Raw genomic sequence first — 16,493 nt, 5'->3', positions numbered from 1 at the left:
ACCGCCTTGACAGCACATAACAACAATAACAAAAGTCTGGCTTTGAATCCCTGTCCACAGTGACTTGTCTGTACTGCTCAATTTAGACTGCTTTTCTAGCAACTACCGGCTCTTAAACAGTTACAAGTCAGAAAGGCTTTACGTCATCCAATTTAAAATGGAGTATCTTTACTTCTCAATTTTTTTCATTAAGGATGCTGGAGAATTTTATTTCACAAAGTACACTGTGGGAGCAAAAGATTTCCCCAACTCTATTGCAAGACAGCTATATTCCAAGCAGACGAAGAGACCAATCAGAGAGCAGCAGCATCTAAACAGGAAGAACTCTGGAGGGTTTTACATCATAAATGACGGGGGTTGAAACATCTGAAAGAAGGTGCCGCTGCAGGGAGACAAAGAGGAATGGAGAAGAGATACTGACTGGCTGAAGGGCAAGAATCCAAAAAAAACCACACACGGTCAGTAGCGAGTGGGGAAATGATATTCCCATGTGCCCGCCTGCCTGCTTTACATAGAGGATGGAAACACATGTTAGTGGTAGCTCCTCATTAGAGCTGAAAGCATGTTCAGGTTGGCAAGGAGGACGCAGATATCAAGGAATGGCATCCTTCAATGTTGACGACCAACCACTAATCCGGTCAAGCTATTTTATATGATAGGGAAAATAAGCTCCTCTTAGGCTGATCCAATGCACACAACAGTTGCGAACATCTCGCTTCCAGTCACGGGCTGTCCCTAATACAGTGGACCCTTTACTTACAGACGGCTTGACTTACAGACTTTTTGAGTTACAGACTTCTCTGGCCACAAAATTTAGGTTTGACTTGCAGCCTGAGATTTGACTTACAGACCAGAAAAAAACCAAAATGGAACAAAAACGGCCTGTTATGGGATTAATCGGTTTTCAATGCACTGTAGGTCAATGGAGACTTGACCTACAGACTTTTTGACTTGAGAACCGCCTTCCAATACGGATTAAGTTCTCAAGTCAAGACCCCACTGTACCGCTCTCCAGCCTGAGTCAGAATCAGGACTATCTTTCATCACCAAACACAGTAATGTCTCAGGTGACACAATTCTCTTAGGATTTCAGGTAAAACACAGACTCCCTGCCCTGTTGGGCAGCTCATGGCTGATCCTCCGCTCTAGCTAAGCTATATGGGAACGGCTCTCATCTTGCTCAGCTGCCCCCCCACACACACACTTAGTGCCCATCAACCAGGCTGTACAGGGAGGGGTATCAGAGGGAGGTGGAGGGATGAGACAGGGAGCCTGGCGACTGAAGCACAAAGCAGAGGGGGACGAGGCCCTTGGGTGGCACTGCTGAGGCTTTTCAGTCACTTCAGGTAGCCAAAGGTCCAGGAAGGGCTCAGGCCTCTGCCATTCTTTGGGAGGTGGCTCACTCCACACACAGATCGGTCATCTCCTCTCACTTCTCTGGTCTCTCCCACCCAGATGCACCTACAGAATAAAACTAGGAACAAACACCATTGGGGCACCTGAAACAGGGCGGACTGCAATGGTTGGCAAGCAATACTGTATCTGAAGTCTGGGAGCTTTCCTTCAGTTTTGCCCAGTCTGAAATAGCCTTCGTCAGTCACCCACTCCTCCAAACTTTGCCATAGAAAACGTTACCTTTGTTTTGTGCTGCCTTAGTCTCAGGGTAGCAATTGAACCATCTCCTCCATTCTTCAGCTTCACAAACAGAAATGTGGAAGAAAAGGCTGCTGACACCGAGAAGATAAAATGGCACCCAAAAAAGCCCCAGCAGGTAAGTTTCTTCCACTCTTATTCTCTTCTTACAGAAGCTCTCCAGACCTCCCATCTGGCTTCTTTCAGCTCCGGAAGGATCAAAGAGAGGAAAAGAAGAAAGAGTGAATCCTGCATCCCTCCACTTCTTTCCAGTTTTTGCCCACTGCAAAATCATTTTGCCCACTGCATTTCAGACATATGTCTGACCCCACCTGGTTTTAAGAAGGCCTATTAAATTATATCTGCCTTCCTCTGCTAAGCATTTGAACTCACATTGTTTGTTTCCCATGCTCAGTGCATTGGTATAGAGATGTCTGAAACCATGAGTGTTTCCCTTAAGTTGCTTCCTTGTGGTCCCTTCCCCTCCACTGGCAGACTTTGGTACCAGTTGTTGATTCACCACTGACTCTCTCATCCAGATATAGAATCATAGAATTATAGAGCTACTGTATTTGGGATGCCAAAGGTCATTGGGCCCAACCCCTGCTCAAGTGGGCAATCTACTGAGACATCATTCTTGGCAAATGACCACCTAAACTCTGTGGAAAAGACCTCCAGAGGAAAAGAGTCCACCTTCCTTTGTCAAACAGCTCTTATGATCAAGAAATTCTTCTTCGTGTTAGGCAAAAACTTATTTTTGCAATTCCATCAGACAAAAAAAAAGGCACCTGAAAAATGAAACAATGTCAAGTGGATGAAGTCCACTTCCTTAGACACTGTTTGATGCAAGAAAATTCATATTAAAATATAGAAGAATTTGGCAGAGTTGGATTTCCACCAGATACCACAGTAGTTGATGCCTCCCTTCCTCTTCATAAATTTGGTAGTTGATCTAGGAAAGCATCAACTAAACCTTCAGTCTGATTAGGAGAACTGCAGTAGACCCTTTACAGTGACATCACTGTAATTCCTCTCTCCTTTGCTCTGTGCTGAAATCATTTTGCCCACTGCATTTCAGATATGTGTCTGACCGACCCCCTTATATCTGCCTTCCTCTTCTAAGTATTTGAGCTCACATCATTTGTTTCCCATGCTCAGTGCATTGGTATAGAGACATCTGAAACCATGAGTATTTTCCTTAAGTTGCTTCCTTGTGGTCCCTTCCCCTCCACTGGCAGACTTTTGTACCAGTTGTCAATTCACCACTGACTCTCTCATCCAGATTGCTTGTCTCCCTGTCTTCTGGAAAACCAGCCAACTCCCTGTTAGAATTTAGTTTAAAGCCCTTTACACCACTGCTTTACACAACTTCCAGCAAGAATATCCTTCCCCAAGGTGCAACCCATTAATTGCCAGGAGTCCCTTGGAAGCAGGTGGTGAGTGCTCCATCGCTGGAAGTATTCAAGAGAAAGTGAGACAGTCATCTATCAGATCTCATTTGGCTTGAATGCTTACCTTGAGCAGGGGGTTGGCCTCGAGGGCCTTACAGACTGCTTCCAATTGCATTATTCTGTTTCACAGAAGCATGTGTCAGAGTATTGGTCTGAATACTGGGGAATATTGTCTCTTTAAGAAATGTTATGACATGATGGACATGTGCAGCGGAACTCTGATGAGTCACTGTACATCTGATGCAATCCAGGTAGCAAGATTGCATCAGCACGATGGATATAAAAGTAACCAAATTGGTACCATGCTTCTGTGGGTGGAGTTTCTGTGTGGATGCTGTCGGTTTGCTGTCTGGAGTGCTGTAAATAGCTGCTGTAAATATTTTCCTGAAACTACAAGATAAAAGCCTTCGCTGAGAAAAACAACAGTTTGTCCGTGAGTTATATTGCTGCAATCTTTCAGAGCAAAACTTTTCCGCTCTGTCTTATCATTTTCACTGCCATCCAGAGAAGAGAAAGTGTAAATTTTCTTTCCGAACTCTGCTAACTACTTAAAAGTGATTTATTTCACACACATCCTGACAGCATAGGCCTTGGGCTAAGATGCTAAACTCTCCCCTACAACACCATCAGCTCAATCAGTATTTTTGTCACCTCAAGAAAAACAGGAAGGAGGAATGGAAAAATCAACCATGCCCCAAGTTTTTTCCATTCTTGCGCAGAACAGCATGGTTCTGCCTGTGTCTGATAGCATCATTTGTCCCTAGAAGAAGAGGAGAGAGGGATGGTAGTCAAAAAGCTTGCTTGCATGGGTTGCTTCTGGGGATGAGAGTACTTAACCTTGTCACTCTCTCTGTCTCTCTTTTCCTCTCTTCCTCCTCAACCGTTCTTGATAGGGATCCCATTCTTCCACTGTTTCAGAATGAGTCGTGAGGACTGAGGGATGGTATAGTTCCTGGAGCCAAAGGAACCGGCTCTGTGGATTGCCTAAGCATACAGTTCTGAAGCAAATATGCTCATTAGCTCACTAAAAAATCAAAGGCCCTGGTCAGCACAGTGCCTTTCCCGGTTGTCCGTGGGGTGCCCAAATGTGGAAGCCATCCTTGGACGGGATTCTGAATACCACCCTGGGACTTCTTATATGTCAGTCCTGGGATGGGCAGCCCAATTAGGCTTCCTCCCACAGTTTACACAAACCCAGTATATAAAACGGAGTCATGAGGCTGGCAGAGTGGTGGAGACAAACTCTCGGTCAGGGTGGGCAACTTCTAGGCACTGTACCCATCCCATCCCAAGAGCCCGAGAGAGACGTGGTGTTCTGGTCACCTTCTGACTTTGAAAGAAGCCTCCCGCCAGTCAGGTCTGGGAGATGGAATTGGCCCCAAATGGCCCACTGTACCCTCTTCTAGGGGATTTTAAGGGCAGCCTTACTGAATATTACTTTATAATGATTTTAATGCTTATAGGAGACCTATTCTTTTGTATCTGCAGCAGACAAGAACAAAGATGCCAAGGGGAAGTCTGATGATGCCAAGCCTGCAGATGACAAAGGAGAAAGTATGGAAGTGGTATACGTACACATGCACACATACACACAAACATGCACAGACACACAGACACACAGACACACAGACACAGACACAGACACACACACACACACACACACAGAGTTCACAGGGGCGGAAAAGACAAATGGACAAGAAGTGAAGGTTGAACAGAAAAGCATGCCAAGCTTGCCAAGCTCAGGGGATTCAATAAGCTCATCAGAATAGCTAAGTTCTAAAGCTGAAGTCTCCCATCTGCTGCTACAGCCTGTCATTGCAATTATTTCTTAAAGTAACTTCCCAAGTCATTACTGCTGCTGCCCTCATCCCAGCGAGTTTCCATGGCCAACCAGGAAACGGAACCCAGGTCTCTCGGGTCCTAGTCCAACACTACCTGCTGCCTCATCTTGCCTCTTGAACAAACACAGAGACTGAAATCCTGTTGCTTTAGCTCAGTGCTTTAACAAGTTATCATCGCCCCCCTCCTGGCAGTGGCGCTGCGGCGGTGGAAGGGACGGCAGCGCGGCAATACTAAAAAATCAATCAAAATAGTAATGAATAGCAAACTATCTAGAAATCACACATGGGTAGCTGGTTTACTGAGGGAACACTTGCCTGAAGAAAAAGGTCTTTGCCTGGTCACGGAAGGATAGCAATGAATGGGGCCAGCCTGGTCTCCAGTGGCAGGGAGTTCCAGACGCTGGGATGCAGTTTAAAATTTTTTCAGATAGAAATAAAGGAAGGGACACCCAGGTGCCACTCAGTCCTCATACAAAGGGAGTGTAGGGAAGTAGCGGGAAGGGGGTGGCAGCGGGGCAACAGTGGGAGCTGGAGGGAGACAGTGAGAAAGGGACTGGGAGCGCACAGATGCACACATCCGGCGAAGCCAGCCTCAGTGCCCATTGAACGCCCAAAGAGGAAAGAATGAAAGAACCAACCAACGAAAGTGGCAGCTCGTCAGCCATCGGTGGTGGCGGCTCACTCCATCTACTCCCTACTGCCCCCTTCTGTTCCTTTGCCCCCACGTAACCCCTTTTTATTCCATCGCCCCCTGAAAAACAAAATTGCCCCCTGGGGGTCGATATTGTCCAGGTTAAGAACCACTGCTTTAGCTCATGCTGCATAAGGCCGATGATGGCATCAGCCACAACAATTTTTCAGAAATCCCCATTTCTGTCCCCTTGCTGCCCTGTGAAGGCCCTGAGTCTTCCAGGGGATCCCTGTCATCATGGGGAGGTCATTGGGGGCCGCAAGATGAGGAAGAAGGGAGGGAAATCATTTAATATCCAAAAATTACTACTGGCAGTAGACTTATCCCATCAGTATCAACTTTGAGAAATTAAAGGTTTCCTTCAATACCTCAGCCCACAGTAGTTTCCCATGATAACAGGGATCCCAAGGGCAGCTCGGGACTTTCAGGAGGAATATTTCCAAAAATTTGCCATGGCTGATGATGTCACCGGCGTTGCGTAGCATAAATTAAAGCAACAGGATTTCAGCCTGTAAATTGTAATAGCATGTCAATTAAACTTAACAATCACTAAAAAGTACACCTGTCAAGAGAGTGGCAAAAGAGGGGTGAACAAGGTTCAGTTGCCCTATCAAATCCTGATGATTTGTGCCAGAGAAAAGTGGAAAAGAGGGACAAGAGCTGCCCGTTAATTGGGGAAACAGCTGGGTGTTAATAGATGGGGAGCAGTGTCTCCACTGGCTTCAGCTTAACCAAAAAAGTGGGGGTAGTAGCAGGGTGACTGAAGTTACATTGGGAAAAAGTTACTCCCTTCTGGAAGGGTCAGGCTGACTGAGAATCAGATAGTGGAATTCCCTCAAAAGGTCGGGAAAGGTGAGTGTTGGATATAAAAATGGCATGGATAATTTAGTTAGTTTGGCTTAGCTTCTCTGAGGAGACAGTTATGCTCGATTGCTGTCTTGCTACTCAGTCGGTACTTTGCATCCACTCTGGAATGATGCCACATTTTTGTTAGATTGTAAATATTAATACAGAATAGCTGGTCTTCTTCTTTTCTATTAGAACTCCTCTAGAATTGACTTAGTGTCAAATGTTTTGGAATAAGTATTGTGTATGCAATTTATTAATTCCTTTTGACCTTTTTGTACTAAGTTTTGAAGCTCTTTTAAACTTTATTTTCTTTTTTTACTTTTTACAACCTCTTCATTAAAAGAGTAAAATTTCCACAGCAATCTGCATATATTGTGAAGAGAGGGGTTTTCCTGGTGAAACCCCGTTTCCCCGAAAATAAGACCTAACCTGAAAATAAACCCTAGTATGATTTTTCAGGATGCTCGTAATTTAAGCCCTACCCCCAAAATAAGCCCCAGTTAAGTTAAACCCCACCCTCCACCCTTGTGCAGCAACCAGAAGATGACATGACTATAAAATAAAACATTCCCCGAAAATAAACCCTAATGAGGATTTTTGAGCAAAAATTAATATAAGATCCTGCCTTATTTTCAGGGAGACACAGTAACTCCAGGTCTTGCCTTGGGCATCTACTGGATACTTTTGTATTTGCGAATATTTTCGGTTTTTCTACTTGGCAAGACTGTGCAAACTTGTGAGTTTTAGCATTCCCTAAAGCACTTGGGAGTCAGCGTGGTTCAGAATGGTAGAAAGAAACCAAACAAGAAGATTTTTCCCAGCCATTGGATGTCACCCGCACCAGGAAAGTCAGGATAGTGTGGCGGAGTGGTTTGTGTGGGCCTTTGACCTGCCATAATCTTGACAACACTCACCCATTAGAAGCCCTGTGTTTAGCAGGAAGTCACTAGCTGAAAAGCCTTCCCGAATAAAGAAGTACTTGCTCGCTTGTGTAAACAAGACATGTTTGGACAGGCAAGGCTGGTGGGTCTGGAGCTCAATTTTGATTTCACAGGAACCACCATGGGCCAGATTTTGAATGAAAACATATATTGCATTCCCTGAACAGATAATGGCCAAGCATCATCTGGTTTGGGAGGCAACCAAAGCTAAATAAGCGCCTCACTCACTCTTATTTTGTTTGGACAGTTTTTAGGAACGTATGAAATACTGAGAGATAGTCTACTACAGCCTTCTTCTGCATAGTGTGAACAAGAGTTAGCTTGAGTGAAAGATCCTCTGCCAGTATCATGTTACACTACTGTTCCTACCAAATATCTGGTTTTCAAGAGTTTTTCTGCCTTCATTATTGCTAAAACAATCAATTTTCTCCTGGGTGAAGTGACAATTAATTCCTGAAAATGTAGCACTGACTTCAAAAAAATTCTGATGAAGGTGAAGGGGGGATGCTGGATTGCAATTGGAACATTAAGAAAAAAAAATAATGACTACAGAAGAATTGTAGAAACATAGCATTGACAATGAGAAATCAAATTTGTTAAATATTTTCTGCACCTTGATTCAATCACCAGTCAAAACTGGGACTGCAACAAAAAAAAGTCAGAAAGCGGAGAATTGGAAGGGCATCTATGAAGGAAGCAGAAAAGACACATATGTGCCAGGATGTGTCTGTTGTGACCAAGGCCAAGACCTAAACTGAATCAAGCCTCAACTCTTTCTGGAAGCTAAAGGGACTGAATAGATGCTCTTGTACCATGAATATACCACAAAAAGACTCAACTCACTGGAAAAGATGATAATACTAGGGAAAAATAGAACACAGTGGGGTGGGGGGGAAGGATGGCTAGTACTTGCTATATTCATCCATCTCCATTTCTTTCATGTTGATCCCCTTCTTTCCTCTATGCTTTAACTCATTTAGCATACTGTAGACTTGCTTTGGCTTGAATGAGAGCTATCCTACTTTTGGGCATATAAAGAGAAAACAAGACTGGCTGTAAATATTGCTTTGAAAGTGGGAGGAAGCAGGAAAAGAGGAAAACTCTATGAGATGGACTGACTCCATAAAGGATGCCACAGTCTTAAGTTTCCAGAAGCTGAGCAAGGCTCTTAATGTATAAATGTTTAAATAGTCATATTGGCAAAGCAGCAACCATGTTCTCTAGACTCACAAAGAGAGTGTGGCTTAATGAGAAGCTGATGGCATAGACCAAGATCCAGGTCTATAGAGCCTGTGTCCTGAGCACACTCCTGAACTGCAGTGAGTCCTGGACCCTTTGTGCATGGCAGGAAACAGCGACGTCTAAGTTGGCTCAGGCATGTCATGAGAATGGCTGATGGTCAGATGCCAAAAGATCTCCTGTAGGGAGAATTAGCGTGGGGAAAGTGCCCCAGAGGGAGAGCACAGCTGCCATAGAACGGTATCTGTAAGCGGGATCTGAAGATCTTAGGAATGGACCTCAATAGATAGGAAACTCTGACATTTGAGCGTTCAGCCTGGAGGCAGGTGGTGCATCATGGCCTCTTCCCATTTTGAAGAGACCCTTGTCCAGCAGGCCGAGGCAAAGAGGCAGTCCCGAAACCAGCAAAATCAGGGAGCTAGACAGGGGACAGATAGTCTTTGTCTTCAGTGTGGAAGGTATTGTCACTCTCAAATAGGCCTTCTCAGCCACACTAGATGCTGTTCCAAGTCCTCCATACATAGCACACCATAGTCTCTCAAGACGGAAGAATGCCTAAATTCAAAAATCAACAGTGTGTGTAAAGAAAAAGCAGCCCTAAACATGAAAGTTCTTTTAAAAATGAAGCTTGAACAGTTTGCTAAAGTCACTGCATGACAATTACAGCTCTCCAGACAAACAAGGTTACTGTAAATAAACACTGCTTAGCAAAAGGAATTATTTTAATGGCTGACAGTTGAGCCATGAAAGAGAATTGAAATCAACAAAAATGAAGAAAGTCTAAAACTCAACAAAGCCTGGCTCCCAGCACTGAAAAATACAGCCTGAAAAAAAGGTCAATGAACTCTACCCAGCCACAAGGACCGGTGATCACTGCACACAAAAGACTACCCAACAATACCCGTCACACTCACAGATCTTCTCCCCCCTCATCACAACAAACCACCCATAACAAAACACACCTTGATCACAGGAAACACCCAATCTCCAAAAGGAATAAAAACCCTGATCCCACAGCTAGAAATATTCAACACTCTCACACACTACACCAGGACACAGACAGAATTTTAGCTCCTGTCCTCTGAAGTTGCTGGCCACAAAGACATGCACACATGGGCTGAAGGGAATCAGCCAGATAAAATAGCAAGCCAGCTGGAGGTGGCCCACGGGCCACAGTTTGGAGACCCCTGCTTTAAAGTTCTATAGGAGTCTTAGTGTAATGTTCTGGCATCAGACCCTCTTTAGAGGAAAACTGCTATTTTTAAAAGTTCCTGATCCATGATTCTCCTTTTGAATTTAAAGAAGAATCAGGTTTCCCCTCAGGGTATGTGTTTGGTCTTCAAATACTGGAGGGGGACACTTACGGTAGGTGGGTTTTGTGTTGCCCCCTCCCCCTTCTCAAATTGTGAACAACTGATTATAACAATTATGGTATGTTTGTTGCTAATCACTAAAGCACCCTTTTCCTTTTATCCTTCCAGAAAAAACACTGTTTCAAAAAATAAAGGATTTTTGGGCAAGTCCAATGGGTATATATGTGGCTATAGTATTCACCATCATCCTTGTTGTCATGGCAATAGGAAGTGCCCTTGTGTGTAAGTTTACTTGTTTATTTAATTATAACATTATTTATAATTCTATATAAATGTTCACTTTTCAACACAGAAGGAGACCTACATAAATGCACAATTACTGTACTGTATAAAGATTTTTCAAAAAAATGTCCTATCAAATAATGAGTAACTAAACAATGGGATGGGATCAGCTTAACCTCGTTAGAGGGGGAGATCTAACCCTGTGGGAAACTTCTGCTTAAAGGCTGTAGCTGCATTCTGTTCCAGTGACGTACATACACTCCTGGCAGGAAGTGGCAGCAGCCAGCAGGCAGGATAACCCCTTATTCTGCCCTTTCACTTAGAGGTAGAGCATAAGATCAAAGGGTTATTTTAGCCAATCCTAGTTATGATTAGGTAACTATTCCTATCTGAATTCTAACAACAGCCTATGCAAATCATGCTACGTAATAGATATACAAAAGATAAAATAGAAGGCTTCTACTCAGAGCAAACGATTTTTGATAAACTTTTGTTAGGTTCAAAAGAACAAATTGTTAAGAAAATGTATAATTATATGTTGGAAATTAAAATGCAAGATGAAATGGTTAAGGAATGTATGATCAAGTGGAGTCAAAATATAGGGCATAATATTGATATTGATCAATGGCTGAAAATATGGCAAAATAACATAAAGCTTACAAGATCGGTGAACTTTAAAGAGAATATATATATAAGATGTTTATAGGTGGCACATGACCCCAGAAAAATTCGAAGATGTATACAGACGTACCAAATAAGTTTTGGAAATGTGAAACACAAGTGGGAAGCTATTATCATATGTGATGGTCATGTGGAGTAACGAAACAATATTGGAAAAGAGTACATGTTATGTTGGAACAAATATTGCTCTGTAAGGTGCCATTAACCCCAGAATTGTTTTTATTGAGTATGATACCTGAAAATATAGATAAGTCAAAGGAATATATAGTTATATACATAGTTACGGCAGCCAGAATTCTATATGCTAAAAATTGGAAAAGACCAATGGTACCGAAACAAGATCTTATTGAAAAGATACGGGAAATAGCCGAAATGGACATTTTATCAGAAGTCATGAAGGATTATCCCTTGCAAAAGGCAATAGAAAGATTGGATCTATTTAACAAGTGGACTGAATCAACAGGCAGTTTGTGAATAGCATATACTGAAATGAGAACTTAATCTAGAAGGCAGAAAAGAGTAAACAGAATAACTTAAAATCTTGATATGGCAATAGGTATAAAATGGATGAAAGTATGTTATTGCCTCCCCTCTTCCTCATCAATTCCAATTCCCTTTTTCCTTTCTGTCATCCCTTAAGTTAAAAAAATTTTAAAAATTGGAAAAAACGTAAATAAATGAGCTCTCAGGGTGCTACCTGTAGGCTCTGCTGGCTCGGACATCCGCTGTCGACCAGTTTGTTCTCTCTAAGGCAATTAGCCTTTCTTTGTTCCATGATCACCCACACACCCCGACTGGAATTGTGTCAAAAAGAGACGTCAGAATTAGCCTGATAGGGTGAAGAAGGTATTCCACAAGAGATAGGATTGTGTCATATCTTATTAATCCCTTTGACTTCCCATTAATTTCAGTGAAGTAAAAATGTGGTTAAATCTCTCTTGCTGCAATCAGTGTACTGCTCTACTGAATAGTTGCTCAGAGATTCACTCAGAGATATTTAGTAGTCCACCATAACTGCACTGCTATGGCATCCACCAAGGTCATGAATATTAATAAATTGTTTGCATATACCAATGAGAGTGCTGGAGAGGCGGAGTCACCAGATATAAGAGTCTTGGCAGGAAGAGGGGGGGAGATTACTGAGAATTGGAGTTGGAGAATTTAGAAAAGAGGATTGGTATTTGGAGTTTGGAGGAGAGAGAGAGAGGGAGTGGGCAGTTGTGAGTGGATGAAGTTGGGTGTTCTGTTAAGAGTTAATGGCATTGATTGTGCCTTCATCACCTGTAACAAGAAGCAATTTCTATTTGGTTCTTTTGAAAATGACAGATTCCCCGAACCTCTGTGATTAAACAATGCCTGAACCTCTGTGAATAAACAATGTTGATGTAATCAACTGGTGCCAGCAGAACGGCACATAGCTTGAGCTCTTGCTTGGTGAAACAACCAAGGGGCAGGTGGGAACGTGACAATTCAAAAGTTCAAATGATGTTTTGTTGACTGCTTTAGTCAGCAATCTGTTCTGCAGGTAGACGACTGTCAATGCTGCATCTACCCAGTATTTATTAGGTAGTTTTCCTTCAATAAGCATGCACCTGACTATGTCCATGATTGACCAATTCTTTCTCTCTGCCACACTGTTCTGTCCAAGAGTTTACGCCACTGTGTGTTGATGATGAATTCCTTGTTCTTTGAAGTAAGTCTTCATATGCTATGAGATATACTCCCCCCCCCGAAGACAGGAGGGCCTGGTGTGCTCTGGTCCATGGTGTCACAAAGTATCAGACACAACTAAACGACTAAACAACTAAACAACAACAATACTCACCCCCATTGTCTGTTCTCACAATCTGAGGCTTCCTATTGAACTTGTTCTTCACCATCTAAACATATGCCTTCATTGCATCAAAGGTCTCAGATGTTCTTTGAGTAGGTCAATCACACGGTATCTTGAATGGTCATCAATGAAAGTCACCATCATCATCACACATTTTTATTGAATAAGTCAACAGACCATTTCAATATTACATGTGTTTAGTCGTTTAGTCGTGTCCGACTCTTTGTGACCCCATGCACCAGAGCACGCCAGGCCCTCCTGTCTTCTACTGCCTCCCGGAGTTGTGTCAGGTTCATGTTGTTTGCTTCGCAGACACTGTCCAGCCATCTCATCCTCGGTCGTCCCCTTCTCCTCTTGCCATCACACCTTCCTAACATCAAGGTTTTTTCCAAGGACTCTTTTCTTCTCATGAGATGGCCAAAGTACTGGAGCCTCAGCTTCAGGATCTGTCCTTCCAGTGAGCACTCAGGGTTGATTTCCTTTATAACTGATAGGTTTGTTCTCCTTGCAGTCCAGGGGATTCTCAAGAGCCTCCTCCAGCACCACAATTCAAAGGCATCAATTCTTCGGCGGTCTGCTTTCTTTATGATCCAGCTCTCACTTCCATACATCACGACAAGAAAAACCATAGCTTTGACTATTCGGACTTTTGTTGGCAAGGTGATGTCTCTGCTTTTCAAGATGCTGTCAAGATTTGTCATCGCTTTCCTCCCAAGAAGAAGGCGTCTTTTAATTTCAGAGCTGCTGTCTCCATCTGCAGTGATTATGGAGCCCAGGAAGATAAAATTTGACACTGCCTCCATATCTTCCCCTTCAATTTCCCAGGAGGTGATGGGACCAGTGGCCATGATCTTAGTTTTTTTGATGTTGAGTTTCAGACCGTTTTTGCACTCTCCTCTTTCACTCTCATTACAAGGTTCTTTAATTCCTCCTCACTTTCTGCCATCAGAGTGGTATCATCTGCATATCGGAGGTTGTTGATATTTCTTCCGGCAATATTAATTCCGGCTTGGGTTTCTTCCAGTCCAGCCTTCCGCATGATGTATTCTGCATATAAGTTAAATAAGCTGGGGGACAGTATACAGCCTTGCCGTACTCCTTTCCCAATTTTGAACCACTCAGTTATTCCATGACCAGTTCTGACTGTTGCTTCCTGTCCCACATATAGGTTTCTCAGGAGACAGATAAAGTGGTCAGGCACTCCCATTTCTTTAAGAACTTGCCATAGTTTGCTGTGGTCCACACAGTCAAAGGCTTCAATATTACATAGCAAAATATATAAATATACATAAATGTATACAATGATAATAAACAAGAATAAATGTGCATTAAAATTACATTTAAAACAACTATTTAAAGCAAACCCCATTGACACTCCAGGTAACCTGTTAGTGGTTATACCTAAGTAGTGAACCTCTTTAGTGGCATATCTCAACTAAACAGACCCTTTACCAAGATCTTGTTTCCTCAGGATTGGTGCTTTTACAGCAAAAACTGACACTTTACGAGTTAAATGGGGGTTATCCCCTTGCAGTAAATAAGTCAAATTACTCTCATCCCCCAACGCTCCAAACAGGGTGTAAAGTAAAATTTTCTGATATTAGCATATAGTTTACAATGTAATAGATAATGTGCCAGATCTTCAACTTTTGCTGTCCCAGAAATACACGGTCTATGCTGTATGGGAATGCCCTGATATCGGCCTTGTGACATCCTTGTCTCCATTAGCTCAACATGGAGATGGGTAAATGCCATACGAAGATCTTTTTTCATTGGAAAGAGCATGTATTTTTCTACCCTAAATGGTTTAGGACCTCGACATTTGGCGGAACGCTTACTCCCACCAAGGTCTACCTGGATCACCCAAGTGAGTCAGGAGGTGAGGCTGAGGAACTTGACACTGAGAGAGGCCCGGAAGGAAAAAAACATGAAGTCGGGCCTTCTCGGCGGTAGCTCCTTGCCTCTGGAACAATCTCCCTCTGGAGATTCGTACGGCCCCTACTCTGGGTATCTTTAAAAACCAATTAAAAACATGGATGTTTATTCAGGCCTTCCCTCCAGTCAATACTTGATCTTTTTTCTTTCCTTATTTTTCCTTATTTATTTTTTTACTCTATCTTCTGTCTTGTAATTGTTGGAAGATATTTTATGTAATAATTCTTGTTTTGTTGTTTTTTATTTGCTGTTATGTCGTATTGGAAGCCGCCTAGAGTGGTCGTAGGACCAAATGGGTGGGGTACAAATAAAATAAATAAATAAATAAATAATAAATACATGAAAATGGTTTTAGGCCTCGCTAGCCATTTCATAGATTGCACTGAAGATAAGGCCGCGATATCTGTTTGAGCTCTGATGTCAAACACTCTTTGTCTGAAAGTATTTTTGCTGTTAGAATTACTTAAACTAATGGCCTCAACACTCAAGCCCTGGTTAGAGAGCATTTGAGAAAAAGTCACAAACCAGCATTTAATTGTGGGGTTAGACATTTGTTCCCCTTTTCCTGCAGAGGAAACAGAGGCAGAAGGGAGCAGCCCGGGTAGTTCAGGCTTGTCAGCCTTGGAAGGCAGCCCATTTGGGAGAAGGAAAACTCCGATTTCAAACCTCCACTGCCTTGTGGCTATATCCACTGATGGAAAAGGCTTTAGGAGTTAACTTCGAGGCAAAATGCAGAGCCAGAGTCCCCGAGGCAATTCGTGTCGTTCTGGCAACTCTTGCGACATCACTGGTACCAGTTGTATTGGCTCTTGCCTTTCCATTGGACTATTTCAGTGACGTGGAGAGGGGGGATTTGCTGCTTGGGCAACAGCTTATCCTCCATATTATTTTACCCAGGCTTTGTGCTCTGGAGAAGACACTCCAGCTTCACATATAGCATTAAAATAACACGGGAAGTAGCAGTTACCGGTTATATGTCTTTGCTCAATTGGCATAGAGCATGACACTAGGGGCTACTTCTGATGATGGGAGAGGTTATTGCACCTCACTGGGTAGCTACCACCCACTTTAAGCTGGTCAGTCCCCAGCCAGTATGGTGCTACCTCGCCACGGTTTGTTAACCTCATGGGGTGTGTGGGGTTTAGGGTGAAAGCTGACAAGCAGATCGATGACCCTACACCATGCAACAATCATAAGAAAACTTCTGCTCTAAAGTTGGGCGCCTGGAATGTTCAGACAATGACCCCTGGCTTTTCTGACAAGCTGCAGGAAATAGATGACATCCGCAATACAGCTGTCATCGACATGGAACTGAGTAGACTGCAGATGGACATTGTTGCCCTGCATGAGACGAGATTGCCAGACATGGGATCTATCAAAGAAAAAACTTCTTATTCTTCTGGCAGGGAAAATCATTGAATGAGACCAGGGAATATGGTGTTGGCTTTGCAGTCAGAAATGCTCTGCTGAGATCCATTGTTTCACCTACAGTGGGGAATGAAAGAGATATGTCTCTGCAGCTCCACTAATCAGCAGAACCGGTCATCCTTATTAGAGCATATGCACCAACACTGTTGTCTACAACAGAAGTCAAAGACAAATTCTACGACAATCTGGCAGCTACTATCAAAAATTCCCTGAGAGAGCGCTGCTGTTCATTCTTGGAGACTTTAACACTAGAGTTGCTGCTGATCATAATTCTTGACCCACTTCTCTAGGCCGTTTTGGCATTGGGAAGATAAACGAAAATGGCTAACGCTTGCTTGAGTTTTGCTGTTATTATGGTGTTTGTGTCAGCAACACG

General features: G+C 43.1%; 1 protein-coding gene across 2 annotated transcripts in view; it reads left to right on the top strand.

Annotated features, from left to right (window-relative positions):
* Nucleotides 1-321: 321 nt before the first annotated feature.
* LOC110071156 (C-type lectin domain family 10 member A) overlaps nucleotides 322-16,493 on the top strand; it is a 40,715-nt gene continuing 24,543 nt past the window's right edge. For both annotated transcript variants that reach the window (XM_078394422.1, XM_073002171.2), the window contains exons 1-4: nucleotides 322-458; nucleotides 1,696-1,771; nucleotides 4,572-4,637; nucleotides 10,126-10,239. In XM_078394422.1, coding sequence (XP_078250548.1) covers nucleotides 1,747-1,771; nucleotides 4,572-4,637; nucleotides 10,126-10,239 — 205 coding nt within the window. In that variant the 5' untranslated portion in view covers nucleotides 322-458; nucleotides 1,696-1,746. The remainder of the gene's footprint in view (nucleotides 459-1,695; nucleotides 1,772-4,571; nucleotides 4,638-10,125; nucleotides 10,240-16,493) is intronic.

Source organism: Pogona vitticeps, chromosome 5 (genome assembly GCF_051106095.1).
Source record: "Pogona vitticeps strain Pit_001003342236 chromosome 5, PviZW2.1, whole genome shotgun sequence".
NCBI classification, from domain to species: Eukaryota; Metazoa; Chordata; class Lepidosauria; order Squamata; family Agamidae; genus Pogona; species Pogona vitticeps.
Note: the sequence above shows the minus strand (reverse complement) of the source record. Positions and strands in the feature narration are given on the sequence as shown.